General features: G+C 45.5%; 2 protein-coding genes across 3 annotated transcripts in view; one reads left to right on the top strand and one right to left on the bottom strand.

Annotated features, from left to right (window-relative positions):
* Positions 1-18,180, top strand: part of LOC115113318 (E3 ubiquitin-protein ligase UBR2-like) — a 42,059-nt gene extending 23,879 nt beyond the window's left edge. For both annotated transcript variants that reach the window (XM_029640838.2, XM_029640839.2), the window contains exons 14-46: positions 455-583; positions 723-906; positions 1,016-1,077; positions 3,276-3,386; positions 3,528-3,593; positions 3,710-3,832; positions 3,923-3,986; positions 4,182-4,306; positions 4,777-4,829; positions 5,027-5,178; positions 5,897-6,051; positions 6,140-6,242; positions 6,452-6,561; positions 7,567-7,650; positions 7,749-7,930; positions 8,041-8,240; positions 8,469-8,562; positions 9,077-9,235; positions 11,693-11,784; positions 11,966-12,035; positions 12,142-12,290; positions 12,795-12,850; positions 12,947-13,043; positions 13,232-13,299; positions 13,531-13,666; positions 13,883-13,979; positions 14,117-14,247; positions 14,369-14,477; positions 14,822-14,878; positions 15,346-15,423; positions 15,775-15,945; positions 16,024-16,125; positions 16,345-18,180. In XM_029640838.2, the coding sequence (XP_029496698.2) occupies positions 455-583; positions 723-906; positions 1,016-1,077; positions 3,276-3,386; positions 3,528-3,593; positions 3,710-3,832; positions 3,923-3,986; positions 4,182-4,306; positions 4,777-4,829; positions 5,027-5,178; positions 5,897-6,051; positions 6,140-6,242; positions 6,452-6,561; positions 7,567-7,650; positions 7,749-7,930; positions 8,041-8,240; positions 8,469-8,562; positions 9,077-9,235; positions 11,693-11,784; positions 11,966-12,035; positions 12,142-12,290; positions 12,795-12,850; positions 12,947-13,043; positions 13,232-13,299; positions 13,531-13,666; positions 13,883-13,979; positions 14,117-14,247; positions 14,369-14,477; positions 14,822-14,878; positions 15,346-15,423; positions 15,775-15,945; positions 16,024-16,125; positions 16,345-16,486 (3,711 nt within the window). In that variant the 3' untranslated portion in view covers positions 16,487-18,180. The remainder of the gene's footprint in view (positions 1-454; positions 584-722; positions 907-1,015; positions 1,078-3,275; positions 3,387-3,527; positions 3,594-3,709; positions 3,833-3,922; positions 3,987-4,181; positions 4,307-4,776; positions 4,830-5,026; positions 5,179-5,896; positions 6,052-6,139; positions 6,243-6,451; positions 6,562-7,566; positions 7,651-7,748; positions 7,931-8,040; positions 8,241-8,468; positions 8,563-9,076; positions 9,236-11,692; positions 11,785-11,965; positions 12,036-12,141; positions 12,291-12,794; positions 12,851-12,946; positions 13,044-13,231; positions 13,300-13,530; positions 13,667-13,882; positions 13,980-14,116; positions 14,248-14,368; positions 14,478-14,821; positions 14,879-15,345; positions 15,424-15,774; positions 15,946-16,023; positions 16,126-16,344) is intronic.
* Positions 18,181-21,201: 3,021 nt separating this feature from the next.
* Positions 21,202-26,933, bottom strand: LOC115113319 (peripherin-2-like). Its single transcript, XM_029640840.2, has 3 exons — positions 25,908-26,933; positions 23,939-24,185; positions 21,202-22,635 (listed from the first exon to the last, which is right to left on the bottom strand). Exons 1-3 carry the CDS (start codon positions 26,486-26,488, stop codon positions 22,429-22,431), a joined length of 1,035 nt encoding a protein of 344 aa, XP_029496700.1. The 5' UTR covers positions 26,489-26,933; the 3' UTR covers positions 21,202-22,428.
* Positions 26,934-27,382: the final 449 nt, after the last annotated feature.

Genomic DNA, 27,382 nt, shown 5'->3' on the forward strand with positions numbered 1-27,382 from the left:
CAGTGATGATTGATTGTTTTTTATAAGATAAGTTTAATGCTAGCTAGAAACTTACCTTGGCTTCATATGTTCTCATGTTCTCAGCAAGGAACTGAAACGTTAGCTTTCTTACATAGCACATATTGCACTTTTACGTTCTTCTCCAACACTTTGTTTTTGCATTATTTAAACCAAATTGAACATGTTTCATTATCTACTTGAGGCTAAATTGATTTTATTAATGTATTATATTAAGTTAAAGTAAGTGTTAATTCAGTATTGTTGTAATTGTCATAATTACAAATACATTTATTGTATTTTTTTAATCGTGCCGATTTAATCGGTATCTGCTTTTTTGGTCCTCCAATAATCGGTATCGGCGTTGAAAAATCCATATTCGGTCGACCTCTACTCCTATGTTCATTTTGGGGGTGGTGTTTAGCCGCGTCTGTGCTTTCTGTCTCTCCCTCATCAGGGAATGGACCCGGTTGTGAGGCAGGTGGGCCAGCACATTGAGATGGAGCCTGAGTGGGAGGCAGCCTTCACCCTGCAGATGAAGCTCACACACATCATCTCCATGATACAGGAGTGGTGCGCTACAGATGTGAGTGACTTGACATATACATGAACACTCACACACTTTTCTCCCACAAACTCTTTGTCAGTCACTCACAAACATGCACCTGCCTTTTCTCACCTGTGGTTCCTACTGTTTTTTTTCTTTTCTTCCTGTGTGTGTACAGGAGCGTGTGCTGATTGAAGCATATAAGAAGTGCCTGACAGCCCTTACACACTGCCACAGTGGCTTCGCCGATGGGGAGCAGCCCATCACACTGAGCATGTGTGGACATTCTGTGGACACCATCCGCTACTGTGTGTCTCAGGAGAAAGTCAGCATCCACCTACCTGTGTCCCGCTTACTTGCAGGTCGGACACTAGCACACAGCTGAATGACATACCCACTGATGCTTTGGCTATGATATTGACGGAGATTCTACCCTTTTGTTAATATGGTCACTGCTTTTTTTCTGTTTAGGTCTCCACGTTCTCCTCAGTAAGATGGAGGTGGCCTACAGATTCCCTGAACAGCTTCCGCTGGTAAGTAGGGCTGTCACGGTGACCGTATTACCGGCGGTCACGAGGTCATGACCGCAGTCAAATTCCACGTGACTTATTAGTCACGGTAATTAGGCTTCTCCAAGCTCTGATGCTGCTGATGGTCATTAGTAGCCTACCAAATGTCCTACTTGTCTGGTGCTTTGCACTCTATTGTCCCTCGAATCACCCTGACATTAATGCAAATGTCATTGAACATCTGAATCAAACAGATGTTCATGAGAGCCCATGAGCTCATGTTGCGCAACATTTCTATAGGCTATGCAGTTGCGTGAGGAAACAGTGATGTCCTCCATTTAAAAAGAGGATCCCATCAGCTTTCTATGGGCTAGGCCTACTATATTTATTTCTCAACGTTCTTAATATTAAGCACATTGCTTCTCATTACAACAGGAGTATAGCCTACCTGGCTGGCGTGAAAATGCATGATAATGGTCCAAATCAAAATGAATTTCACGCATATACTAAATGATACACTAAATAATAGTACATATTAATAATATATGTATAGACAAGATTTAAATCAAGAATAGTCTGATTGGTGACAATATTACCATATCACTTTTTTTTGCGACTTTTTCTAATCATAGGCACACACGTCATGTAGCTTAGCCCATGGGCCTATATTTTCTAAACTAAAGTTGCCAATTAACTTCTTAAAATGAAGCACATTAATCAACCGGTGTAGAGTCTAACTGGCATACATAGGTGGCGTGTGAGTTTCAAGTTTGGGGAAGAGAACTATTACCGTAAAAAATTTCCTTTTTTTAATTACATGCATAATTGCATTTGCGGTCACTTTTGAGAATGGTGGGGTTTTTTTCCCGCTAATTGTTTGCATGTTGGAACATTATAGCCATTTGCCGTGTGCGCATTGCTGCGCTTATAATGGGAAGAAATAATTTATCAACATTTGAACCTAAACGTTCTGATCTCATTGAGCCTCATTGCTTTTAAAAGTTTTATTTTTTATGTTAGTGGTTGTATTAATCTGTCGCATCCCACAACTGTCTCAGACTATGTTTTGAAGTATTTATTTCTCGCACAGAAGGACAAGTTGACCAATAGAATAGGTCAACTTTTGTACTATGGGGTACAGTAGAATGTCATGGGTTTGTGCTTTTGCTGTTCGTCAGGCCTGCTCATCTTGTTGGCTGACAGTAAATGTGTACAGTTTTTTCCAACATCTTCAATATAAGCGCCTCGGAATTTGATAAGGACACGCGCAGTTGCGTCCCCGACGTGTCTGTCTTCACTTGTAGCCTGTGAGAAGGACCTGTGATGTCTGCAGGACCCATTCACAGGCATTGGCTGATAAGAATCGAGATACAGTATCTGAGAGAGCCATGTGAGTGCGAGGCGCTTCGGCGTGCACAGTGGGCAGAAGGGAATTATAATTATTATATTCAGCCCAAGGGCACAATGGCCGCAAAAAGCATGGATTTTTTATTTAGGGATCATTATTGCCACAAAGGGGATGCCGCCGGGAAATTCGAGGAATTATCAAGTGCATGTGAAAATGTGAATGAGGGACTGATTAAACGTGTGCTGCCTGCACAACAAAAAAACAAACCTGTTTCTTTGTTAACCGCTCGACACAGAATGGCCGCATGCGCGCACTCCCTCAGAAATCACTTGGAGAGAATATCCTTTCTATTTTATTCAGCTATGTTCAGTTGTATTCTTCCTACTATAAAATAATGCCACTGAATTCTATGCAAATCTTGTCTGCTAAATGAACTAGTGTAGCCCACCGCCATATGGCATAGCCGGATCAGGGTCTAACATAAGGGCAACTCGGAGTATGTTATTCTGTTCTTCTGAAATAGACTACATTTTCTTCATATCATGCTTCCTTAGACCTGTCTAAAATAAATAATGGACTTATTGTGACGGTGTAGGCTATATTACATGGATTTATTAGACTTTGGAACATCTACGTTTTAAAAAGGTCTGCGTCAGTGGTTTGAAGGCCATGCGTGGAAGCCAGGAGATGCTAAATGTGTTTGTCAATTACCGTGAGACCGGCAGTTATTTGCTTGACAATCACCAGCTGACACATTTTCATCACTGCCACAGCCCTACTGGTAAGCATGCAGGAGTTGTCTGTGTATTTCTGTAGCAGCTTGCCTTGGCAAAACATGTGTCTTTTCTAAGAAATGCATCTCATTTGTCTACAGAGTGAGCTAAGCCCCCCCATGCTAATAGAACACCCCCTTCGCTGCCTGGTCCTCTGTGCCCAAGTGCACGCTGGGATGTGGAGGAGAAACGGCTTCTCATTGGTCAATCAGGTAAAAATGTCCCCTTCCATCACTATAATACCTTTTTTTTTTTTTTTTCCTCTGCCCTGTGTATCGGAGCACTAACACGTGTGCATTGTTGTTCTTGTGGCATTTATAATGAAGGTAGTTCATAGTGTACTCTGGTTGCAGATCTACTACTACCACAATGTCAAGTGCAGAGTGGAGATGTTTGACAAGGACCTCATTATGCTGCAGGTCAGTTTTTCTTTTGTTGTTTCAGCTGACAACTTAATGACGCTAACGTTAAACAGAGGCGCTTCGGGCTTTAACGAGAGCGTGCGTGCATCTGTCGCCGTTATCGTTCTCTACAGGCCGGCGCTTCCATGATGGATCCCAACCACTTCCTGATAATAGTCCTGAGCCGCTTCGAGCTCTACCACATCTTCAGCTCCGCCGACTGCAGGAAGAGATACAACCGGGAGAACGCCAACAAGGTCTGCTCTCTGGCTGACAATGACAACTTAGATTAGGCTTTTATGCTCTTGCTCATCTCGGACTGACCTGACTCCCTGTGCCTCTGTCAGGACGTGGTCCAGCAGAACAACACCCTAACGGAGGAGATGCTGCACCTCATCATGATGGTTGTGGGTGAGTGCCACTCTACGCTACCGCTCACTAGGACTGGTTTTGTTTCAGCGTACATTGTATTTTGAGCCTCTGTTTGACTTGTTTCCTTATGTTATTGACATTTTTTTATTTTTTTTTAATGGGTAAATGGTTGGGGTTTGGCTGGTAAATGGTTGGGGTTTGGCTACAGTACCTGACGGGTATGTGTGTATTCAGGTGAGCGTTTTGAAGCTGGTATTGGCCAGGTGGAAGGCTGTGACGAGATCAAGCGGGAGATCCTTCACCAGCTTTGTATTAGACCCATGGCCCACAGTGAGCTGGTCAAAGCCCTGCCTGAAAACGTAAGGCTTTTCACTTGCGCGCTCTCTCTCTGCCTCTCCCTCCCTCCCTGTCTCACCACATCTAGATCAGGCTGACTTCCCGGCTGCAGTTTCCACTTGGAATATCTCAACAACGAGTTATAGCCAACAATATTTAACTAGTTACGTAAGCTGTCGTGGCATCTGCTTAGACGGCTCCTATTTCCCATGATCTACACGCCATCTGCACTTTTGGGTGTGACGTTCTCTCTGCAAGTGGATTAATAGTGTATCTATTTGACTAGCCTGACACCTATTGGCGAATCTAGGCGGTGCAGGACGGGTGCAAGTCGAAGCTAGTAATCTCGGACGGTTAACCCAGAACTAAAATGTTTAGTGATTTGGTCAGATATATTTACGTAGTCCACATGAGATTAAGCTTGGCCAAATGACCGCTAGGAATGAGGCTGTACTAAAGCCAACCTGTATGTGTCTGACACTTTATCCTTTAGGAGAACAAGGAGACTGGTATGGAGAGAGTGATCGACTGTGTTGCTTCGTTTAAGTAAGTAGCTTTCTTCAGTTGTTTGATGTTACATTAAGTCTCAACTGACCACTTCCTGACCACCCAGGTTGTTAATGTAAAATAGTTTGTTCCTGTTTACTTGGCTAAATGAAGATCTGACAATTGGATACGTATGACGCGCCCCGTTGTGTCCAGCTGTGTGACATGTTGATCACACATGCCCTCTGTGCCCACAGGAAGCCTGGCGTGACCGGCAGAGGGCTGTATGAGCTCAGGCCAGAGTGTGCCAAACAGTTCAACCTCTACTTCCACCACTACTCCCGGGCTGACCAGTCCAAGGCAGAGGAAGCCCAGAGAAAGCTGAAGAGACAGAACGGAGAGGACACAGGTAGAGCGTCTCAACGAGAAACACTTGCTTCATCTCTGTGGTGATTGGTCGTGGTACACAAGAACATCTTGGAAGTTAGTATTAACTGTAATTGATTATAAGCAATTGTTGCAGACATTGTGGTGATTGGTTGTGGTATTTCAGCTGTCTATCGAGTGCTGCTTTGCTCTGACTATATACACTGAGCGTACAAAACATTAGGAACACCTGCTCTTTCCATGAGACTGACCAGGTGAGTCCACATGAAAGCTTTGATCCCTTATTGATGTCACCTGTTAAATCCACTTCAGTCAGTGTAGATGACGGGGAGGAGACAGGTTAAAGAAGGATTTTTAAGCCTTGAGACATGGGTTGTGTACGTGGGCCGTTCAGAGGGCGAACGGGCAAGACAAAATATTTAAGTGTCTTTGAACTGGGTATGGTAGTAGGTGCCAGGTGCACCTGTTTGTGCCAAGAACTGCAACACTGTTTTTCATGCGCAACAGTTTCCCGTGTGTGTCAAGAATGATCCATCACCAAAAGGACATCCAGCCAACTTGACACACCTGTGGGAAGCATCGCAGTCAACATGGGCCAGCATCCCTGTGGAACGCTTTTGACACCTTGTAGAGTCCATGACCCGACAAATTGAGGCTGTTCCAAAGGCAAAATGATTGGGTGAAACTATTAGGAAGGTGTGCTTAATGTTTTGTTCACTCAGTTTAAGTCTGTGTTGTAGCCCTCCCTCCTCCGGTGCTGCCCCCGTTCTGCCCGCTGTTTGCCAGCCTGGTGAACATTCTGCAGTGTGACGTACTGCTGGGCATGCTGGGAGCCGTGCTCCAGTGGGCCGTGGAGCCCAGCGCAGGACACTGGTCTGAGTCCATGCTGCAGAGGGTGAGAGAGACCAGGACCACGCTCTGCGTGTTTATTTGCGGGACCAGTCGAGGTATCGCTGTACATAACCGTGTCTGTCCGTCTCCAGGTGCTCCACCTAATAGGCATGGCTTTACTGGAGGAACAGCAGCAGTTAGAGAACAGTAGTGAGGACAACGACGTCTACTTCAACTTCACCCTCAAAATGTCCCGTAAGTCTCTCTCTCTTAGCCTGGGTACCAGTCTGAGTTATCATTCCACTCCTTGTCATGCTGAACATGACGTGGATTACAAGGAGTGGATTGTTAGCCTGAAGTCCAGAACCTGTTTTGCTAACTTTCTCTCCTTAAATGGCAACATTTTTGTAATATTTCCACTATTTTTTAACTAGTGTATATACTGCTGTGTTTGTGTGTTCTAGGTCCAGGGGAAGCCCCCAGTAACACAGCCAGTGTCCTGGCCCTCCTGGAGAACCTACAGAATGCCCCTCATCTGGAGGTCCACGAGGGCATGATCCGTTGGCTCCTCAAGGTAGGTCACCGTTATTACAACCTCCACTACCAATACAAATCTCACGGTTGGGGTGACCACATTTTAAATACCCAAATGCGAGACAACGGGCTGATTTTTCATCAAATTGTATTTGTCACATACACATGGATAGCAGATGTTAATGCGAGTGTAGCGAAATGCTTGCGGGACAGTATAGCCAAAACATTAATACCCCCCCCCCCACTCACAATCTCTATCCCGCTGGACTGAGCGAGCTAATTCAAGCACATGTTGCCTTCTCTTTTGCCTTGTGCAAAATTTGGTGATGCATAAATGGGACCGCTTGTTTGGTCAAGGAAACATTTCTGGTTGGTCTCAGGGAATGTAAACTGTTAGGAAGGGAGACTTAAAAAAAAATATTTAAAAAAATAAAGTTTTGAAATTAAGTAGCCTAATGAGTAGCAACTAATGATGATGGAGGGCCTTACACGTTTGAAGAAATTACCTTTCAGTCTAATACGGATATTTCCTTATTTTTGCAGCTCTTCGTTAGACGCACACTTTTTTGTAAATAGTTAACTGTTCTCCAAGTTTAGCTGGAATTTAGCCCGAAAGAGACTTGTTATAAGTGCATTGTGACTGCGAAAGAGACTAGGATGAATAGGAAGTCTCACTGAAATACAGTACTTTTTTAACATTTATTTTTTAATGTATTTATAAAATCCGAGACATGATTGTTTGGTTGTCACAAAGGGTCAAATTTCGGGACTGTCCCGCGCAATTGGGGATATGTGGTCACTCTGATCACGGCAGACATCTCATCCAAGGGTGACATCTATTCGAGTTGGTACAATATTGTACATGCCATGGCCACCAGGAGGCAGCATAGGACAGCATGCAACCAGTGGTCCTCATGACTAATCCATATCTACGATGACTTCCAATATCAGAATACAAAGATTTATTATTAGAATATATTTTGTACCTTTCTCTCCCCCCCCCCCCCCCTGTTTGCTGAGGTAACGTTATTGTGTCCCTGTGCAGACGGTGGCCGGCATCAAGACGATGCGGGAGCGTAGCGCTTCCACTTCCACCGTGACCACCAGCGGGAGCCGCGGTCAGGAAGAGGTGGGTCGAGCACATCCTATGAGGAGGCAATTTTTTTGTGGTTACTCCGTGAATTTGAATCAAAGTGTACGGACACATCTGCGTCTCCCCTCTTTCAGACCGCGTGCGACAAGGACAAGGCGGAGAGGAAGAGGAAGGCGGAGATGGCCCGCCTGCGAAGGGAGAAGGTCATGGCGCAGATGTCGGAGATGCAGAGGCACTTTATCAACGAGAACAAGGAGCTGTTCCAGCAGAGTCTAGAGGAGCTGGATGCTTCCACCTCTACCTCACTGGAGCACAGGTAGTGACACACACAGTTTTTAAACTCTATCCCCCACCACACACACACTAATTTCACCACCCAAATCCCCACCATAGGCGTATAAAGATTGTCTCTCACCGCTCCTGCAGCCCCGCGTCGTCAGACGCAGCCCTGGCGTGTGTGGGCCCCAGGCGGTCACGTCCCAGGGAGAAGAGGCAGGTTGTTACATGTATCCTGTGCCAGGAGGAGCAGGAGATCCGGGCTGACGGCAAGGCCATGGTGCTGGCTGCCTTCGTCCAGCGCTCCACCGTCATGTCCAAGAACCGCACGAGACCACCGCACGACCCCAGTGAGTGGAAGAGAGAATGGAGGGCTTTAGGTCGCAGATGGGTCGAAGTTGCCCTTAGGTACAGATCTAGGATCAGCTTTCCCTCCTCCAAATTGTGACTTTAACGATTTTAAGATCAGTGTCAACGGGCGTCTTCAACCTACATCCCTTCCATGGTCTTGTCTATTTCTGTGTTTTTGTCTGTGAATGATATACTAGCATTGCTTGACTTTTTGGTATGTTTTCCAGAGCGCTACGACCCTCTCTTCATGCACCCTGACCTGTCGTTCGGCACGCACACAGGCAGCTGTGGCCACATCATGCACTCTCACTGTTGGCAGAGGTGAGCCAGGCTCCGGGTTCTACAACACACTGGTAGTAGAGGCCTTCACGGGTCCAAACTGGACATGGGCTTTGCCATCCGGATCCGATATGCAGACGTAAAACATTTGGACCTGTTTCAAATGGACCCGAGGATAACTAGACCCATTCCTGGGTCTGGATTCAGACCCGACATGAGTGAGAAAAGCAGCGGAACTGTCAAATGAGGCTAGTTTATTAACCAGAGCTGATAACGCGTGAGCGAGAGAGGAGGTAGAGAGAGGTGACACGCTAGTAGCAGCCTTCCTGTTGACTCTTGGTCTTTGTAGCCTATCCTTCTCCTTTAACTTTTAATTCTGTAACTTTCGCCCCACATAGAGGCTCTATAACTGTAGCCTATTGCCGCTTTGATGTCTTATGATTGGCGAACAGGCTACACACACACCACTCTCTTGAAAAGCAAAGTGCGTAAGCATAAATGATACAATTTCTCTGGGAAAAACTTTGGCCAGTAGTTTCCGTGTGTGTGTGCGCAGGTACTTTGAGGCGGTGCAGGCCAAGGAGCAGCGGCGTCAGCAGCGACTGCGTGTCCACACCAGCTACGATGTGGGGAACGGGGAGTTCCTGTGTCCGCTCTGCGAGTGCCTCAGTAACACCGTCATCCCCCTGCTCCCCCGAACTATGGGCTCCAGCAGGTACCCAATCTGTCTCTCTCTCACATACACACGTTACTTTGAGGTGCGTCTCTCAAGTCATGTTGTTTCCTCCCCTTTCCTCGATCTGTGCTGATCTGAAAGGGGATGGGTGAAAGCAGAAGGTCTATAGTAAATTCTCAATGGGAATTGTCTCTCCCCGTCCAATACCTTTTTAGATTAGCACCGATGAAGGAGACGACGAGAGGAAGACACTTCAGACTATTGAGATGCACCCTCGGTCAGGAAACCAAACATTTGACTGGTAGTGGGTACATGGCCACTGCAACCCCAGGCTGTTTATTGGTTGTCACGAGATGAACCCTGTCTGTTCACTCGCTTCTCACCCCCCCCCCCCCCCCCCACAGTTATAAACCAGCGTAATCCCCTGTGATGTCACTGGTACCACCCTCACCCGAGGTCAAGGCTCACTCTGCACTAAGGCTTGCTCAGTTGTTGGGCTCCCGAGTGGCGCAGCGGTCTAAAGGCACTGCATCTTAGTGCTAGAGGCATCACTACAGACCCTGGTTCGATTCCAGGCTGTATCACAACCGGCCGTGATTGGGAGTCCAATAGGGCAGCGCAGAGTTGGCCCAGCATCGTCCGGGCCGGTGTAGGCCGTCATTGTAAATAAGAATTTGTTCTTTACTGATTTGCGTAGTAAATAAAAAAAAACTCTGCAAAAAAGAAACGTCCCTTTTTCAGAACCCTGTCTTTCAAAGATCATTTGTAAAAATCCAAATAACTTCACAGATCTTCATTGTAAAGGGTTTAAGCACAGTTTCCCATGCTTGTTCAATGAACCATAAACAATTAATGAACATGCACCTGTGGAACGGTCATTAAGACACTAACAGCTTACAGACGGTAGGCAAGTAAGGTTACAGTTATGAATACGTAGGACACTAAAAGAGGCCTTTCTACTGACTCTGAAAAGCACCAAAAGAAAGATGCCCAGGGTCCCTACTCATCTGCGTGAACATGCCTTAGGCATGCTACATGGAGGCATGAGGACTGCAGATTTGGCCAGGGCAATAAATTGCAATGTCCGTACTGTGAGACGCCTAAGACAGCGCTACAGGGAGACAGGACGGACAGCTGATCGTCCTCGCTGTGGCAGACCACGTGTAACAACACCTGCACAGGATCGGTACATCCAAACATCACACCTGCGGGACAGGTACAGGATGGCAACAACAACTGCCCGAGTTACACCAGGAACGCACAATCCCTCCATCAGTGCTCAGACTGTCTGCAATAGGCTGAATGAGGCTGGACTGGAGGGCTTGTAGGCCTGTTGTAAGGCAGGTCCTTACCAGACATCACCGGCAACATCGTCGCTTATGGGCACAAACCCACCGTCGCTGGACCAGACAGGGCTGGCAAAAAGTGCTCTTCACTGACAAGTCGCGGTTTTGTCTCACCAAGGGTGATGGTCGAATTCGCATTTATCGTCGAAGGAATGAGCTTTACACCGAGGCCTGTACTCTGGAGCGGGATTGATTTGGAGGTGGAGGGTCCGTCACAGCATCGTCGGACTGAGATTGTTGTCATTGCAGGCAATCTCAACGCTGTGGTTACAGGGAAGACATCCTCGTCCCTCATCTTCTTACCCTTCCTGCAGGCTCATCCTGACATGACCCTCCAGCATGACAATTCTACCAGCCATACTGGTCGTTCTGTGCGTGATTTCCTGCAAGACCGTAATGTCAGTGTTCTGGCATGGCCAGCGAAGAGCCCGGATCTCAATCCCATTGAGCACGTCTGGAACCTGTTGGATCGGAGGGTGAGGGCTAGGGCCATTCCCCCCCCCAGAAATGTTCGGGAACTTGCAGGTGCCTTGGTGGAAGAGTGGGGTAACATCTCACAGAAAGAACTGGTAAATCTGGTGCAGTCCATGAAGAGATGCACTGCAGTACTTAATGCAGCTGGTGGCCACACCAGATACTGTTACTTTTGACCCCCCCCCACCCCCCTTGTACAGGAACACATTATTCCATTTCTGTTAGTCACATGTCTGTGGAACTTGTTTAGTTTATGTCTCTGTTGTTGAATCTTGTTATGTTCATACAAATATTTACACATGTTAAGTTTGCTGAAAGTAATTGCAGTTGACAGTGAGAGGACATTTATTTTTTTGCTGAGTAGAGAGAGCTATAGCTATATATATATGAAAATAGTTGTCACCTCCACAACCACATAGATTGCCTTTAGGCATGTATGTGTTGGTTCTTTTTACACAATTCCGGTCAATATTGTAACAGAAAATGCGTTTACCTGCTTAAATGGATGGTTATCAATCAATCGGAAAGGCTTTGATTCATCTATACCAACAGCCTTGTTTATTTACCATGACAAATGAAGAAGCAAGGGCCAGCCCGAATTCCTATGCTGTCCATAGGTGTATTAATGAGTAGGTCAATGCCTTGTCAGGTCCACTGACAGTCTCCTTCTCTCCAGTTGTGAGCAGCCTGGCCTGGGTCAGTGGCTGAAGACCAGCGGTCAGCAGATAAAGGCCATGCACTCTGCCCACAGGAAACTCCAGCCCGTCAGTGAGTATTGGAACGCTGAACATTGTGTTAAAGGCAACCACATGTTCCTGTCGTCCGACAAATGTCCGATGTCATTGTTACGCAGAGGTCCCATTTTACACCGGCGTAGAGAGGAAATTGTGATCGAAAACACTACTGTGTCTATGCGTTCAAGTTACGTCACTAAGGTGTGTGTGTGCAGGTACCGTTGAAGAGACAGTGGAAGAAGAGTGCCCTGTCCCTGAGGTTTTCACTGTGGACTACATTCCCACGTACGTGACCCCTGACCCCTGAGGGAACATGAGAGAAAGACAGGACATTTTGAAGTCTTGAGTTACCACGTTGACTTGCCCGTGCCTCTTTTTTTACTCTCTTCAGGAATCCCTACTCCAGCACCATAAAGGAGATGCTGGCCACTTTTGGGACAGCGACCTACAAAGTTGGCCTTAAGGTGCACCCCAACGAGCAGGACCCTCGCATCCCCATCATGTGCTGGAGCAGCTGTGCCTATACCATCCAGTCCATAGGTGAGAACCCCCTCACACACACACACACACACACACAAGTTTGTTTTACTATCGTTATGGGGACCAAACAATTTATTCCCATTCAAAAACCTATTTTCCCTAAACCTAATCCCTAAGCCTAAAATAGCAGATTTCCTTGTGGGGACCAGCATAATGGCCCCACTTGTATGACTTTTTCTTTGTTTTACTATCCTTGATGAATTCTGGTCCCCACACGGATGGAAAAACCCAAAAGCGCGCACACAGAGAGAACAAGATAATTATCGAATCAGAGCAACAGACAGTTTACAGTGACGATAAAACTCATATCAAAGGCATTCATGTGAGATTGAGTTATGTCTTCATTATTTAACGGGTAAATGAATGTTTCAACTGCTGCCAATGGTCCACAATGTTCAAACACCGCTAGAGCATAGACGCCCATTTTTAGAATAGATGTTTGTCTCAATGCCACGTTCAACTGACTTTTTTTCCCCCTTCTTTTTCTTCTCCTTCCTTTTGCAGAGCGACTGTTGGTGGACGAGAAGAAGCCTTTATTTGGAAGTTTACCTTGCAGACAGGTAACGCGTTCTTCCTTTAATCCCAACCCGTGTTTGAAACAGTTCCACGTGTAGAGATGGATCCGACGCCAGTGTTGAGTGTGTTTCTGTGTACAGGACGACTGCCTGAGCTCCCTGGCCAGGTTCGGCTCAGCGTGTTGGACTGCGGCCTGTCAGCCCACCGTGCAAGGCCACTTCATCCGACTGTTAGCAGGTAGGACAGCGACTTAACAGGGACCTGCAGGACCCACTCCATTTAGGATGGCCTACTCCGTGCCTGAAGCCACGTTCACTTTTTATGTGTTGAGGTTGTTTATTTATTTTGTTGCGGCATGGGGGGGGGGGGGGGTTGTGAAGGTTTACAGTTTCATCGTTATAGTGATGGAGTGTGTATTTGTGTAGCTTTGATTCCAGACCCCCAGGTGGAGGCCTCCCCGTGTATCCTGGACGTAGACATGTTGCACCTGCTGGTGAGTCGTCGTCGTCGTCCCCCCCCCGAACCCCCGACCTCATTCTCATCAACACACCAATAATACCATCAACCACACAGCCATACATGACCAGTGGCATGACGTCTCTCTGGGTTGCCAGATCAGACACAAACCCATTGTTGACACTACCGTAAAACCTTTTTACATTGTGCATAAGTGTTATAGGTCAACACTAATCCCTGTGTCTCTCTCTCTCTCACCCATTCTTAGGTAAGTGTGGTTCTGTCCTACGGGTCGGTCCACTCCCAGGACTCGTCAGGGCTGAGCGTGGACGCTGTCCAGCTGCACCTCTTCCACCTCATCACTGTGGCTCACATGGTCCAAATACTACTCACTTCTGGCCCAGGTAAGGAGAGAGGGAACCCAATACCCGTGTGTGTGTCTGTGCGCGGGGTCTGCAAGAATATGAGTGTGTGTGCATGCTTACCAGACCGTTGGAATGTTGTCTAAACACCGGTTAAGATATTACCTTCTGGATAGTTGGAAGAGAGGGTCATTGCCATTCAACCACTGTCGTATGGCGCAGAGAAGGAAACAAACATGACATTCCGTGTGTCAACAGAGGAGGTGACCATGGAGCAGGAGAGCGGCGAGGCGGAGCGGGGGGAGGAGGAAGGCGCCTGCCGTCTCTACAACACCCTCAGAACACACGTGGGCAGGTGAGGTAACGCTGACCCTGTAGCCATGGAGAACTCCCCTGAAATACGCACTCGCCTATCATAATCCACCAAGCAGCCGGCTTTTCCCCGGCATTCACACGTTGTGCTTAAACCATGCTGTGTGTGTGTGATGACAGTTCCCTACCTGAGGTGGGCTCTGGTTGGCACCTGTGGCGGTGTGTGAAGACTGGCATCCTGCCCTACCTGAGAGGAGCGGCGCTGTTCTTCCACCACCTCCACGGAGTTCCTGCACCCCCAGAGCTGCATGGTCAATACAACGCACAAACACACTCGCTCTCTTTTACTCCTCTTTGAACACCTACGCGGTACCAAGCAGAGCCATGCGGGTGTTGATGTTCTCCCGGTGTGTGTGTGTGTCTCTCTCCTAGCTCTGTGTCCTGGTCAGTGGGAGGTGCTGTGCGGATACCTCAGTCTGCCCTCCAACCTGCTGCAGCTCTTCCACGGTCAACAGGAGCTACTGGAGCCCTTACTGCATGGGTAAGAGTCTCTCTCACACACTCACCAGTAACCTGTCTTTTCTCCTCATGTATCTTCTGATTGGTTCAGGAGTGCCAGCTACATGTCTGATTTGATGTAGTGCTCAGGTTTATTTGACCCTATTGCTCTCCACCAATGATGTCGTACAATGTAAAAAGATGAGACCCAATTATATGGACAGTGCATCATCAATAAGTCATAAACAACAAATCGGCACACCGCTAAATCAATAAATATGCATATCAAGTGTCTTTAGTGGATCGTGTCATTGTCACGCGATGGGGAGGGGGAGTAACACCTTTTGGAGTGAAGTTTGTCTTGCATTTTGTTCTCCTGTCCTGTAGGTGGTGCACTCACCCAGGTATACAGCAGACCCTTCAGGGAGGTGGTGTTCTTGTGAGGTCAGTCCTGCTATTTTACGGTCTAATATGATGGGGGGGTGTATTCTAATGAAGGCAGAAACATCAAGCTTTTTACCTTTGCTTAAATAAAAAGTGGCAGGTAGCTTAGAGGTCAAGAGCGTTGGACCAGTAACCGAAACGCTGCTAGTTTGAATCCCCAAACTGACCAGGTGAAACATCTGTCATTGTGCACTTTAGCACTTAACCCTAATTGGGCCCGTAAGTCGGTCTGGATAACAGTGCTAAATTACTCAAATATAAAACATTGAGTTTAATGGTGAGCGAGTGTTCAGCCTTTTCAATTATATTTTTTGTTGCGCCTCGACTCTCCTCTTCTTTCCATTGGGACTCTGATTACTTAGGTTGGATATTGGTATAAATGATTGTGTGGTGTTAGAACTATACAATTCAAGTAGTTGTTGATACTGTTTAGCGCTCTAGGGCTGACCAATCCTCCCTTTGTCCAGTTTTCCTCGGGAGTCCAACAGCCTGATTGACCTACCAGATGACTACAGTGCCCTCATAAATCAAGCCTCCAGCTTCACGTGAGTACCCAAAGAACAACTGTCCATTGGTAATTCAAAAGATTTCACAACACAACACAGGCTTACAAAATGACAATCCGGAGCGATTGGATCTCATTGCGCTCCTCACTGTCCTATAGAACAGTGTTTCCCAAACTGGACCCCGGTGCACGTGTTGGTGTTTGCCTTAGCACTACACAGCTGATTCAGATAACTAACTCATCAAGCTTTGATTATTTTAATCAGTTGTGTAGTGCTAGGGCAAAAACCAACACTTGCACCTGGGGAGGGGGGGGGAGTCCAGTTTGGGAAACCCTGCTATAGAAAATGTGAGTAAAAATGTGTTTATGCCCTCCTCTCTCTCCCCCCCAGGTGCCCTAAGTCGGGTGGGGATAAGTCCCGTGCGCCCACCCTGTGCCTGGTGTGTGGCTCCATGCTGTGTTCTCAGAGCTACTGCTGCCAGACAGAGCTGGAGGGAGAGGACGTGGGAGCCTGCACTGCTCACACCTTTGCCTGCGGAGCCGGAGTGGGCATCTTCCTCAGGTACAGACCCGACCGTGGGCGTGTGTGTGTGCCTTCATTCGTGAGTGTGCAAATCTAATTCTGTCCCTTCTGTTGCAGAGTGAGAGAGAGCCAGGTTCTGTTCCTGGCTGGTAAAACTAAGGGCTGTTTCTACGCTCCTCCTTACCTGGATGACTATGGAGAGACAGACCAGGGCCTAAGGTGAACGACCCTGCACATTCACTCCTTACAGTCCAGTAGTGGTTCTCAAAATGGCTTCTCGAAAGGTCGGAACAAACACGCGCACTAATCTCCCGGAACCAACTTTGAGACCCATTGCTGTACATGTTATTGGTCTGTGCTGAAAGATGCCTTGTAGTGTCATTGTGGGTATTTTTTAAACATTTTTTTTTAAAGCAGTTTGTCCCTGTGTTTATCCAGGCGGGGGAACCCATTGCACCTGTGCCACGAGCGCTACCGCAAGATCCAGAAGCTGTGGCGCCAGCACAGCATCACCGAGGAGATAGGCCATGCCCAGGAAGCCAACCAAACCCTGGTTGGCATCGACTGGCAGCACCTGTGATGTCTTAGGTCACATCTACCGGAGTCGGACACACCCCTTCTCCATGTGAATGGGGGGAGGCACGGCACATGGGGGTGTGGAATGGTTGTCAAGGGAACACAGCCCCACCTCTTTCGCTCCTCCCCCCCGATTGGAGAACCCCCCCACCTTGTCTGAGAGTGGATGAATGCATGTAGGTTTTTCTCCTTTTCTTTTTGCTGTTTCTCCCTTGAAGAAATGTAATATAAAAGAGAGTGTGTGTGTGTGTGTATATATATATATATATATATATATATATATATATATATATCTATATACACATACACACATCGCTCTCAAGCATATAGCCGACACATCGGGCACCCATGGACTGGCTCGGGTGTAACATGAATACTCAGAGTATAACTTCTTTATAGGAATGCGATTTAATTTCTGCCTATTCAAATACCATTAAATTATTTCTAAGGTAGATAGCTGACGTATTGGTTTATTTACAGTTGGATTTGCTTTGATGCTAAACATTTTTGACTCAGCACCAGGTTTTCCTTCTTGCTCTTGTCAGCCAGTGACAGCTCATTTCAGAGTTTGGGACACAATCTCATCAGATAGGTGAGGTCAGAGTGTGCCCCTTACCAGTATTGGGATCCATTCAATTTAAATTTCAACATAAGAGCTGAAAAATCCTTATTGAAAATAAATGGTGCTTTTCAGCTTTCGATTTGGAATTTCAAATAAAGTCCTGAAATGTATTGACCCCCCCCCATTAGTTACTTTCTCCAGTCTGATGGACACCCAAATACACAGTACTCAGAGAATACAAGCCAATGTAAGGAAGTTCGGTAACACACTGGTGTGAATTTGTGTTTTACTCCTGAGTGCCTGTGTTCTGGTTTTTAAATTTGTCAGGGTGTATGTTGGAGTGTGTTAAGTCTTTTTGCAGGTTGAGTATGTGTGCGTTTTGTCAGTGCTTTGTATTTTAACACTATTTAAATGAACCCCTTAGCCCACAGATATGAGCATTTTTAAGGCAAGGCTGTCCCTTCCTTGCTAATGTGTGTGTGTGTGATTGGTTCAAGTCAATTTTATCTGATGTGCATTGATGGGGTTTGTTTGTTTTGGAAATTGTTTTTGTATTGTACATTTTTTTCTGTATGAGAAGAGAATGCAGAAACATATCCCTCTACCTGTTTTTTATGTTTTAAATAAACCAACATAAACCCAGTGGGTTTGCCTGACCCGACCTGGAATAAAACTCCATCTTAGTTAATTTTTTGGTCAGATAAAAGTCTTAGATAAAAGTCTCAGATAAAAGTCTTAGCCCTCTTAAGGTTGCCTCTGGACTGTACCATTTTTCCACAGCTACGGCTGGGTGGACTGGCACATTGGGGGCAAATATCGTCCTTAAGACTCGGAAACAGAATAGATTAGTCAGGCTCACAAGGCACTTTAGAGGAATGAACACACAAACGCACACTGCTCTTTGATGCAGGTTCTCTCTGATGCTGGGACCTGAAGCTCCATATTCTTCATCCCATCACTCCGTTGGCATGTTTTCCTGGTAACCACCCCCACCCCATTCTTTGACACGCTCCCAATATCGAGGCTGTATTATTATTATTATCGTGTCAGACTTGTTAATATGTGAATTACTGTATAAATGAGTACATTGTACTATATTGTAAAAGAATACCAAAATAAATCAAAAGGAAAAGGAAGGCCTGAGTGTTGTCTATTTGTGAGCTGGTGGGCTTTTGATTAGATACTAGATAATATGATAATGGTTTTTGCAATAGTGAATCGATTCAATGGCTTACGAATCTTGGAATTGTGATATTTGGTTGTGTTCATTTAACAGTTAAATTACATGCAACAACAAATACATTCTGACAGGAAATGCATTAATCAGGCAAAAAGTGTTCTTCCTGGCCCTAGTCTTTTGTGGGCGCTAAGTGAAATTATGTTGGGAGGGGGCACCCCTACGAGGAAAATGTTTTAATGGCCCCCCTCTTGACAGCTGCAGTTCTGTAGTTTTTGCCATGGTGCATCGAGAACATTTAGCCGTTTTACAGCAAATGTCCTGCCATGACTTATGCCATGTTACTATATCTGAGTGAGAGTGACTAACAAAATCCATTCGCAATACATGTGACATGTATCGGGATATGATTTGTGTCATGAGGCCAATATCCAGCCTTATTACGAAGACCGTACTGGGTTTAGTGTGTGTGAGAGACACCTATGTAATATCAATATCCCTACTGCTGTGAGAAGCGCTTGTCCCAGATCGGTCAGGGCCTCCCAGCATGACCACCATGGAGACAGGCCAGGAGAATACGGTGGATTGTGCCCCGTTCAAGTGCTTGTCGGAACTAGGAAACATGGATATTTCCCGACTTGCTTACTGGTCGTAGGTATACACGTGCCACGTTCAACGAATCAAAGTCGGAGTGAGTTTCCTAGTTTCGACTAGCATCTGAACACGGCATTAGGCTCCCAAGGCCCAGCTGGAGAAAGAGCTGATGGTGTAATGAGAACACTTAACCGGTTTACCAGGTATACAATGAAGCTGAGGCTAAAGAAGTGTGCTCTTCACGGATGAATCCCGGTTTCAACTGTACCGGGCAGACAGCTTGATTTTTAACACCTGTCAGCTAGATGGATCATCTTGGCAAAGGAGAAATGCCCACTAACAGGGATGTAAATACATTTGTAAAGAACATTTCTGTGGTTTTCTATTTCCTCTCATGAAGCCTGGGACCAACACAGTACATGTGTTATTTTTTTCAGTATACATTCCTATTCTTATAAAAAGGTCATTCATATGGTTTCCTTGGTTAATTTACATAGTGTATATATAAGATCTATGAAATGAACCCAATCTCGTTCATAGCCACTAGTCTGGGCATGAGATTAAAGAGTGACTGCACTTCCTGATTTAGCCTTGTTTTAGATTTGGTTCATTAAGAAATGCTAGTAGCCATGACTGTATTCAGACGTGAGTTGCTTTTGGGTGTGGTTTGATGTGGTTGTCTCTTGTTTGCAGGTTAGAAAGAGTTATTAGCCAATTAGCTTCAGCCAGCTGTGAATGTTGGTTTGACTTTGTGTAGTCTATCAATATTTTCATGTTACACATCTTTTACTTAAATGCTCTGAATTGATGATTACTTAGATGCTGCCAGATGAGGGCAGGATTAAAATAAACCCAACGCACAGAGAACTTTTACGATACCCTTCATTCTGTGACGTACAATTTTTTTTTTTCATACTGACTTGGACCAAAATGGTCCTATTTACACTTTGTAGTCCATTTTGACACTATAACAAGTGTTTCTGACTGACATCGATGCCACATGGGACATTTTCGAAAGGAGAAGTAGCTTTTTCTTTAAAACTAACCAAAACGTCTTCACACTTACCCCCCCCCCCCCCACCCCAATCGTCCTTACCTAAAACATGTAAATATTGGACAATAAATTGTGCCTTCCTGTATTATACTTATGCTAAAATGTTTAATCTATTCTATTGAGCCATTTACTTAGTTTGTATTCTTATCCTTTATTATTTCTCATTGTTGCTGCATTGTCGAGAAAGAACCTGCAAGTAAGCGTTTCATTGGACGGTGTATCCCATGCATCCTGTTCTAATAAAACTTCCGTGATAAATGTGCATCACTAAGTTTCCAATTTTTTTATATATTTTTTTAGCACCTTCATTAGATGTAACGTTCTGGCACTGGACACACATCCAGGCATCCTGAGGATTTGAGAACATAATTGGGTTGTATCCTGCAGGAGGGAGGTGGGGTTGCCCTGTCCCATCCGGCCCAAGATGCTTTGGGCACCTCCCTGCGTTAGAGGCACCTGTCCTTGTTGTCACCTGATTGGGGCTAAGCTGCACATCAAAGCCTCTTACTGCTCTTATCACCTCATCTGCTGTCTATGAGCTTTAGGGTTATTATTCCAGATGACAGATGTCCCCCCCCCCCCCCCCCCTTTACTGTACCTGCTCATCTGAACCCACCTCTCAGGTAAGGATACCTCCGATCATAGCTTCGTTGGACACATTGAGGTATAGGTGATGTATATGTATCCTTTCAATTGTCTTGCCAAAATGTACCTCAACCTTTCAATATGAATTATCCAACACTTCAACTTATTTAAGCTTTATTTAACCGGGAAGTGCCTTTGAAGTCAGAAGGCCTCTTTCATAATTGAGACCTGATAACTACAGATTAATTATCAGATAACGTGTGTTTGTTTTCTAGCATAGATTTCCTATCTTCTGAGGGTGGCCCAGTTAAAGTGACGCCAGTCACCTGTTTGTCCTGGAACAGAACTGAGGACTGGATCCCTGCTGAGTGGAATCCACAATTTACCTGCTGATCTCATCAGGTAAAGCTGGCCTCCTCCTGGGTTCTTTACATGTACTGTACCCTCATCTCACTCGAACCTCCGGCTCTCCTTAACTCCTTATTCACCAGGTCCATGCAGCCTACTATTAGCATTTCTCCCCTCATTCTTTCACTCATTCTCTGCTAGCTTCATGATTAGTTGAAATAAGGCTGAGGACCTCAACAAGAGAGGTCGTGTAGGGTAATACCTTGTGTATTAGGAAAAATACTGTATGAATGTACATACAATCTTCCTGTCATAGGCATATTCTGTAAGTGTAGAATACCCATTTAAAAATGACCCATGTCAGACAAAACCCTATGGACAAAACGGACAATCATACTCTTGTTCTCATTATATATCTTTATCTTACACAGTGGAGCTGCTAAATTCTCCAGCCAACCCACAAGACTGACAGTTTTGCTGATCAAAATCCACATTTACAGAAAATATTAACTCTCAATATTACAAAGGAAGAGAAATGGTCACACAGAAAGTAAAAATATTACAACTGATAAGACTTTTTGTATCCACGGAAAACTGACCCGTATCTCTATGTACTCACACAAGGAACGCTGATTTTAAACTGCCAATCGGATCATATTTCGCTCTCCAAAAAGTACAGAACATTCTCCTTCTAAGTTCCCCCAGCACTTCATCTGGCCACTCAGCCCACTGTATCCCCTCAAAGGAGTACAAAACCAGAGTTAAAACCGCCTCGTACACGAAGCAGACATATAACCCGATAGCAACACTGATACATAACGAATGAATGTAAAAGTGTGTATTGTATAGGTGTGAATGCATATGGACCTGCACTGCCAGGACCTGAGTGACAGGGGGCTGGGACAGCCAGGACCCCAGTTCCGCAGCTACCCAATTTAAGCTGCCATAAGGGGACATTTGACCGGGTTGCATTGGGCACACTGGTAATGTTGAGTTTTGGAGTCGGTTGAATTGAGCAGGCTAAATTACTTCACAGAACTACATATATATTTGTGTGCCTGTCAGTTTACATGTCTACGCAACACAAGTTGTGGAGTGTAACAAGGACATAGGAGTAAAACTATTAGATATGAGCATAGAGAAACTGTATTAGGCTTGATGGTCTCAGGGTCTGCCCATCGTTTTTCATGGAGAGGATTGCCAGGCAGGGGAGGAGATAATTATTCATTCAGGACATTTTCTTCATATTCACAAGCCCAAATTCATGTATACTGTACAGATGTTTTGACAACCCAAATATATTTTTCATTATTTAAAAAAAGAAAAAAGAAAAAAAAAGAATGATTAACATATATACATAATTATTATGGACAGGATATACATTCACATTTTTGAGTTTGGTTCTTACTTCATCTGAGCAGTTGGTTAAGTTCTTCACTTTTCAAAGGGTGTGTGCATGTGTGTCAATGTTTGTGTCTGTGTGTGTATGTTTGTGTACGCATTTGTTTTCATGTGTTTACATTCGTTTGAGCGTGTGTGCGTCGTTTCACTGAGAAGATCTCTCTCCTCTTTCTCTTTGAGCTCCCATCAACAGGACAAGCCTCAGTCCCTTTGGGTGGGACCCTCTCAACTCACAGTGGCCACCGCCTCCTCACCCTCCCCCACCTGGTTCCCTGCACCGGCCAGACCCTTGATCGTTGCTATGAGGTCCGCCACCGTCTCCTTCACACTCTTCTCCAGGAGCCAGCCCTCGCTCTCACTCTCCGGGTTCTCTGGGTCTGCCATGGTCTCCAGAGAAGTGGTCAGGTACTGTAAGCCCACCATCACTCCTGCCTGAGGACCACACAAACAAGATATGTACATCGCCGAGTCTCTATACAGACACACTGCAATTAAACTATCTGTACGGCCTCTGAAACACCATAGATCTCTGCTATCCATTCTTTTTTTGGAGTTAGAAAACAGTGATTCTAAATCTATTCAATCACTGATCCAAATCAAATGGATTTATAGTCACTAAGGCTTGGCTTTTAGATCAAATATCCCATTGAAATTTTCCAATCAATTGACACAGATCTCCAATTTGGTCCAAACTGACAATTTAGTGTTGTTGTTTTGACCCAGACAGCAACCCAGTTAGTGTTCAGTCTGTAAGTTGGCACAGTGAGATCCTGCTTCCAGGAAGGATACCTGTTGCACTTTGCTCTGCCCAGATTAACCCCTCTAAGAAACCCTGATCCTCCCTCACCGCCTATACCACCCCCACATTACGCAATCCCTCGCCCTTTCAGTCCCAAGACTCCTTTAGCTGTCGTTATGGACTATACTCTGCCTAGGGTAGTTTTCCCCACGGTCAGTTTATAACTCAGTGAATATAGGGAGGTTTGAACAACAACAACAAAAAGAGTCACTCACATAGTCACTCTTTCAATGGAAAAAGAGTTTATAATCAGATTCCATTTCAAACAGAGAAATATGGTAATGAAGGTAAGGTAGACCTATTTATTGGTGGGTGGGTGGATGTGTGGCATTCATGCTCATTCATCTGTGTACCATAGATCAGTCACTGGAGCTCTACACCTCAGCCGTTTGGAAAGTCAGTTAGATGGAAGTCAAGTTGAGTCAAGTGAGTGCTAAGACCAACCAAGGAAATGGCATGTTTTAGTGCCTGCTTGGCAGAAGGGCAAAGGTATAGTGATAGTTGGCTTGTTGTGTGCCACGTGTTCTCTCAAAGTCAAAGGGCAAGAGGGTTGGCATGTGTGCCCAATGAACTGGTCAGCTGTGGCCAATTTGGAACAGCTGGACCTTTCCTAATAATACTCACTGAGCTAGATACTTAGAAATGGCTGTCGTCTTCCACAATGGGAAACCTATGGGAAAGCCTTCTTTTCAAATCCTCTTCTCCTCAGCACTGGGCCTAGCCCTGCCCTGCTACTTACCTACACATGCCTTTTAAGACGGTAATTGAATCAAATCTTCAGCTAATCAATTACTTTTCAGTCTGGCGTGTGAGGTCACATCAATTGATCTTTAGCGTTTGTAGCCAGCTACCCTTTGAAGTGAAGGACATTGACAGAACCTCCCGAAAATACCACCATCTATTTCCCTTTCAGTTCCTTATTCTTCTCTTTCTCACCTCCAGTATGATGTACAGTAGCATCAGGCTCCCGATGCTGTTCATCATGCCTCCGTAATAGGCGACCAGGGACTCGCGGCAGCCCCGGGTCCAGATGTTGAGCTCCTCGGTGTGGTGGTCGTAGTCATAGTGGGCTGAGTTGTTGGTCAGTTGGTGCTGGATGCAGGGTCTGGGGGAGCCGGGGTTGCAGCAGCTGAACGGCACACTCTCCATCAGGAACTTCCCCTCCACGTTGCTCAGGACACGGCTGTGGGAAAGGCCCAGAGAGACACGTCAGATCCATCACAAGTCATGTCAGCCATGTGACGCAAAGTATGGCATTCGAGTAACGGGTGTATGTCCGTTGCCGTAACACAGACCTACGAGGCGCGGATGTTTAAACGATGTAAAGGGCCAGTGATTATGAAAACGGTGAACCCATGAGCCTCTGGTAGGAAGAGTAAACAAATGGACGGCTCACATGGTAAAGTATATGATCGTAACTGGCCACCTGTCGAGTGTCAGTTTAGACTAACTGTATGAGTAAATCATCAATCAGTGTTTGGCAGGGGTATCCTGTCGAGGCCTTGGCTGAATTTCTGTTGACAGGAGAAAAGTGGGTGGGTCTCCTGGCTAATATTGACAGGTGTTGAGTTTAAACCCCGGGTTCACGAGGATCCTCTTGATGTGATCGTTCGTGAGTGAGAGAGACGGCCGATATCCCTTGAGTAAAGTAACAGAAACATGGACGCATAAAGCACAGTCAATTACACTGTACACGCACACACGTATACACACGTCAATGAACTTACTCCGATGCATTTAAACATGCACGCTGTTACACATGTACTATCCACACATTGCCGCACACTTCCAATTATATTCTCTCAATGTCCAAATGATCCTAGAGAATCTCAAGTAGTTGTGTAGCTCAACGAAGTTACTTCGTTGATTTGGCTCAAAGCCTAATAGGTACCATTGACTTGCATTGGATTTGTGCCACAAATGCTAAAAAGTTAGCACTTAAAACAGTGGCCAGGTAAACAAAACCAAAGCTTGGATTGCTGTCATCCTTTATGCTGAGACTGTTTACAGACTAAGGAAACCAATGTGACATGTTGTAATCTGGGTGAACTATACTTTTAATCAATGCCTTAAAATCATAATCTAAATTGACTAAATATAAGTATCAGTTGCCACCAGGGCACAATATTAGGGAGAGAGGGGGGGTAGTGTGTTTGCGTCAGTCTATTAGTGACAGTTAACGGCTGTTTTATTATGATTTAGGGGGACAGTAAGCTGTGAAGGACGTGAAATTTAGATCCATGGAGATTATCTACTTATCAGAACCTGGCACATGAACCTGACTTCACTTACACTGGTATCCTGTCCTGACACCTTGAAAAAGGTTAAGGTACAACCCTCCGCAACCCCCAAAAAACTCCACCCGTTTCAAAAATATAGCATTTTGTCCCAATAAAAGTGTTGAATTCTAAATGTAGCAAATAACTGAAAGTAGGCGACTAACTTAAACTACTTGTTTTGTATGTATGTTTTACATTAAGTTGTCACTACCATACACAAGCAAAAGCATATTTACATTTACATTTAAGTCATTTGATACCGTGGCCCATTTTCTATCTCAAGCTTCCTGCACAAGATCACAAGAGATCAAATGGGTAAACATGGAGACTATGGGGAGGAGTGAGGAAAGCTCTTATGTAGTAGCCATGTCAAATATGCTCCATAAGACTTAGCATGGATTAAACAAACTGTTTCTTTCCTTAAAATAGCCTTTTTGTCCCCTCTCAATTGAAAGACTAAAGGCAGCTTAGGAGGCCAAGGAGATTTGGTGGAAAGGTAGAGTCATCTGTTCTGGCTGACACCCAGAGAGACTGTCAACTTTTACTGTACATGGTACTTTTTGGCCTTCTGGGTACCCTAATCAACCCAACATTGCTCTCACTCAGCTACGGATTCTAGTACTCACTCTTTGACTTCATCGTTGCTGAAGTCCAGATAGCGGTTGCTGATCCACTGGACCACAAACCAATCCCTATAGTTGTTGTTGCCACAGCAGCGGAACTCGATCTGGGTCATGTCCAGCGTCCTCTTCATGAAGCAGCGTCCAGGTGTATCCGTATCCTTGTAGAATTTGATCCCATTCTTCAGACCCTCGGCCAGGGCGAAGTACAGCTGGAACTGCATGCAGAAGCACAGCAGAGCTGTGAAGAACAGGAGGATGTTGAAAGCGAAGCAGCCCATCAGGTAGCCCTTGACCATGGGCTTCCACTTGGCGAACTTTATAGCATCCAGAGAGTCGTGGCACACTTTGCCGCCAAAAACATTGAGCCCGCAAGCAGCTAGGCCTACTAGGATCAACAGATTGGGCACAAAATGGCTTTCGTTGTTGTTCATCATCTCACTCCTCTTCCGAAGCTCGATCTTAAAGAACAGCCCCAGGCTGAAGACCAGGATGCCGGTCATCACTGCCAGCCAGTACATGAGCCATAGGCCCTGGGCAAGCTTCACCCGCTTGGGCAAGTCAAACTTTACCTTCATCAACGCCATGCTTACCTCAGAGTGTATGCTATTCCCAAATCAAAATGTGATTTTTTTTTTAAAGAAACAAATTTGAATTTACAAAAGATTCTAAGCTATTTTTTCAATGTTTTTTTTATTATGTAACAGGTAAGGATTTCAGTTGACCTTCGGCAACTATGTTCCTGTGGAGAGTTTCAGTTGGAAAATTGTAATCCATTCCAGAAAGGAGCTGCAGAATGTGTTTTGGCAAGCGTTTCCCTCTTCATATCCATTCTGACCACCCTCAAATCAGGAAAGTCCATAGTGCTGGGTGGGCAGAGGAGTCTGCCACCCAAAAATATTCACATAAAATCCCTCAAAATGACAGGATGGTGGGCTACACAGCTATTCCGGGTGGATCTTTTTCCTGCAAAAGGAGGTAGCTAAGCGAGTAGCCGAGTGATCGAACCACAAAGTTGCAGTACGTCACCCTAAACTCCGCTAATCAGCCCTGATCCAATTTGCAGCAGATGAGCCCTGGGCTCTAATCTCTTGTCTTACCATATAATTGATTTGTTGCTTAAGAGTCAACTTCCTCCATTACCTGCCCGCGCTGGGAAGGGGAGACCGGAGACAGTCTTGCGGCCGCAGGAACTACTAACTTGTCAAGTGTGAACCTTTTCGGTGACAGCCTGGGTGGTGTTTGAAGAGTAAGACTGTACTGCCTAATGTGTTTGCCAAAATAGCTACCCAATAATGTCACAGCATAACATCATTTTGCCTCTTCACCAAGCAGAATCTCTCATGTATTCCTTGCAAATAAGAACAAAGGATCCTCATTATCTCCTTGTGTTGTCAGGGTTTGGATTAAGGTTAAGTCGATGTATTATTACTTCCTTCCTTTGAGGCTCTAAATTCTAAGTCTTAGTGCAGGGCAGAATG

This window comes from Oncorhynchus nerka, linkage group LG28 (genome assembly GCF_034236695.1).
Source record: "Oncorhynchus nerka isolate Pitt River linkage group LG28, Oner_Uvic_2.0, whole genome shotgun sequence".
Taxonomy (NCBI): Eukaryota; Metazoa; Chordata; class Actinopteri; order Salmoniformes; family Salmonidae; genus Oncorhynchus; species Oncorhynchus nerka.

Bases quoted from the DNA above. Each gene is read 5' to 3' on its own strand.
- LOC115113319 (XM_029640840.2), bottom strand. From the start codon at position 26,488: ATGGCGTTGATGAAGGTAAAGTTTGACTTGCCCAAGCGGGTGAAGCTT. The intron at 24,186-25,907 runs GTGAGTACTAGA...CCTTTCCCACAG, and splicing joins AGCAACGATGAAGTCAAAGA to CCGTGTCCTGAGCAACGTGG. The intron at 22,636-23,938 runs GTGAGAAAGAGA...TGTGGTCCTCAG, and splicing joins TACTGTACATCATACTGGAG to GCAGGAGTGATGGTGGGCTT.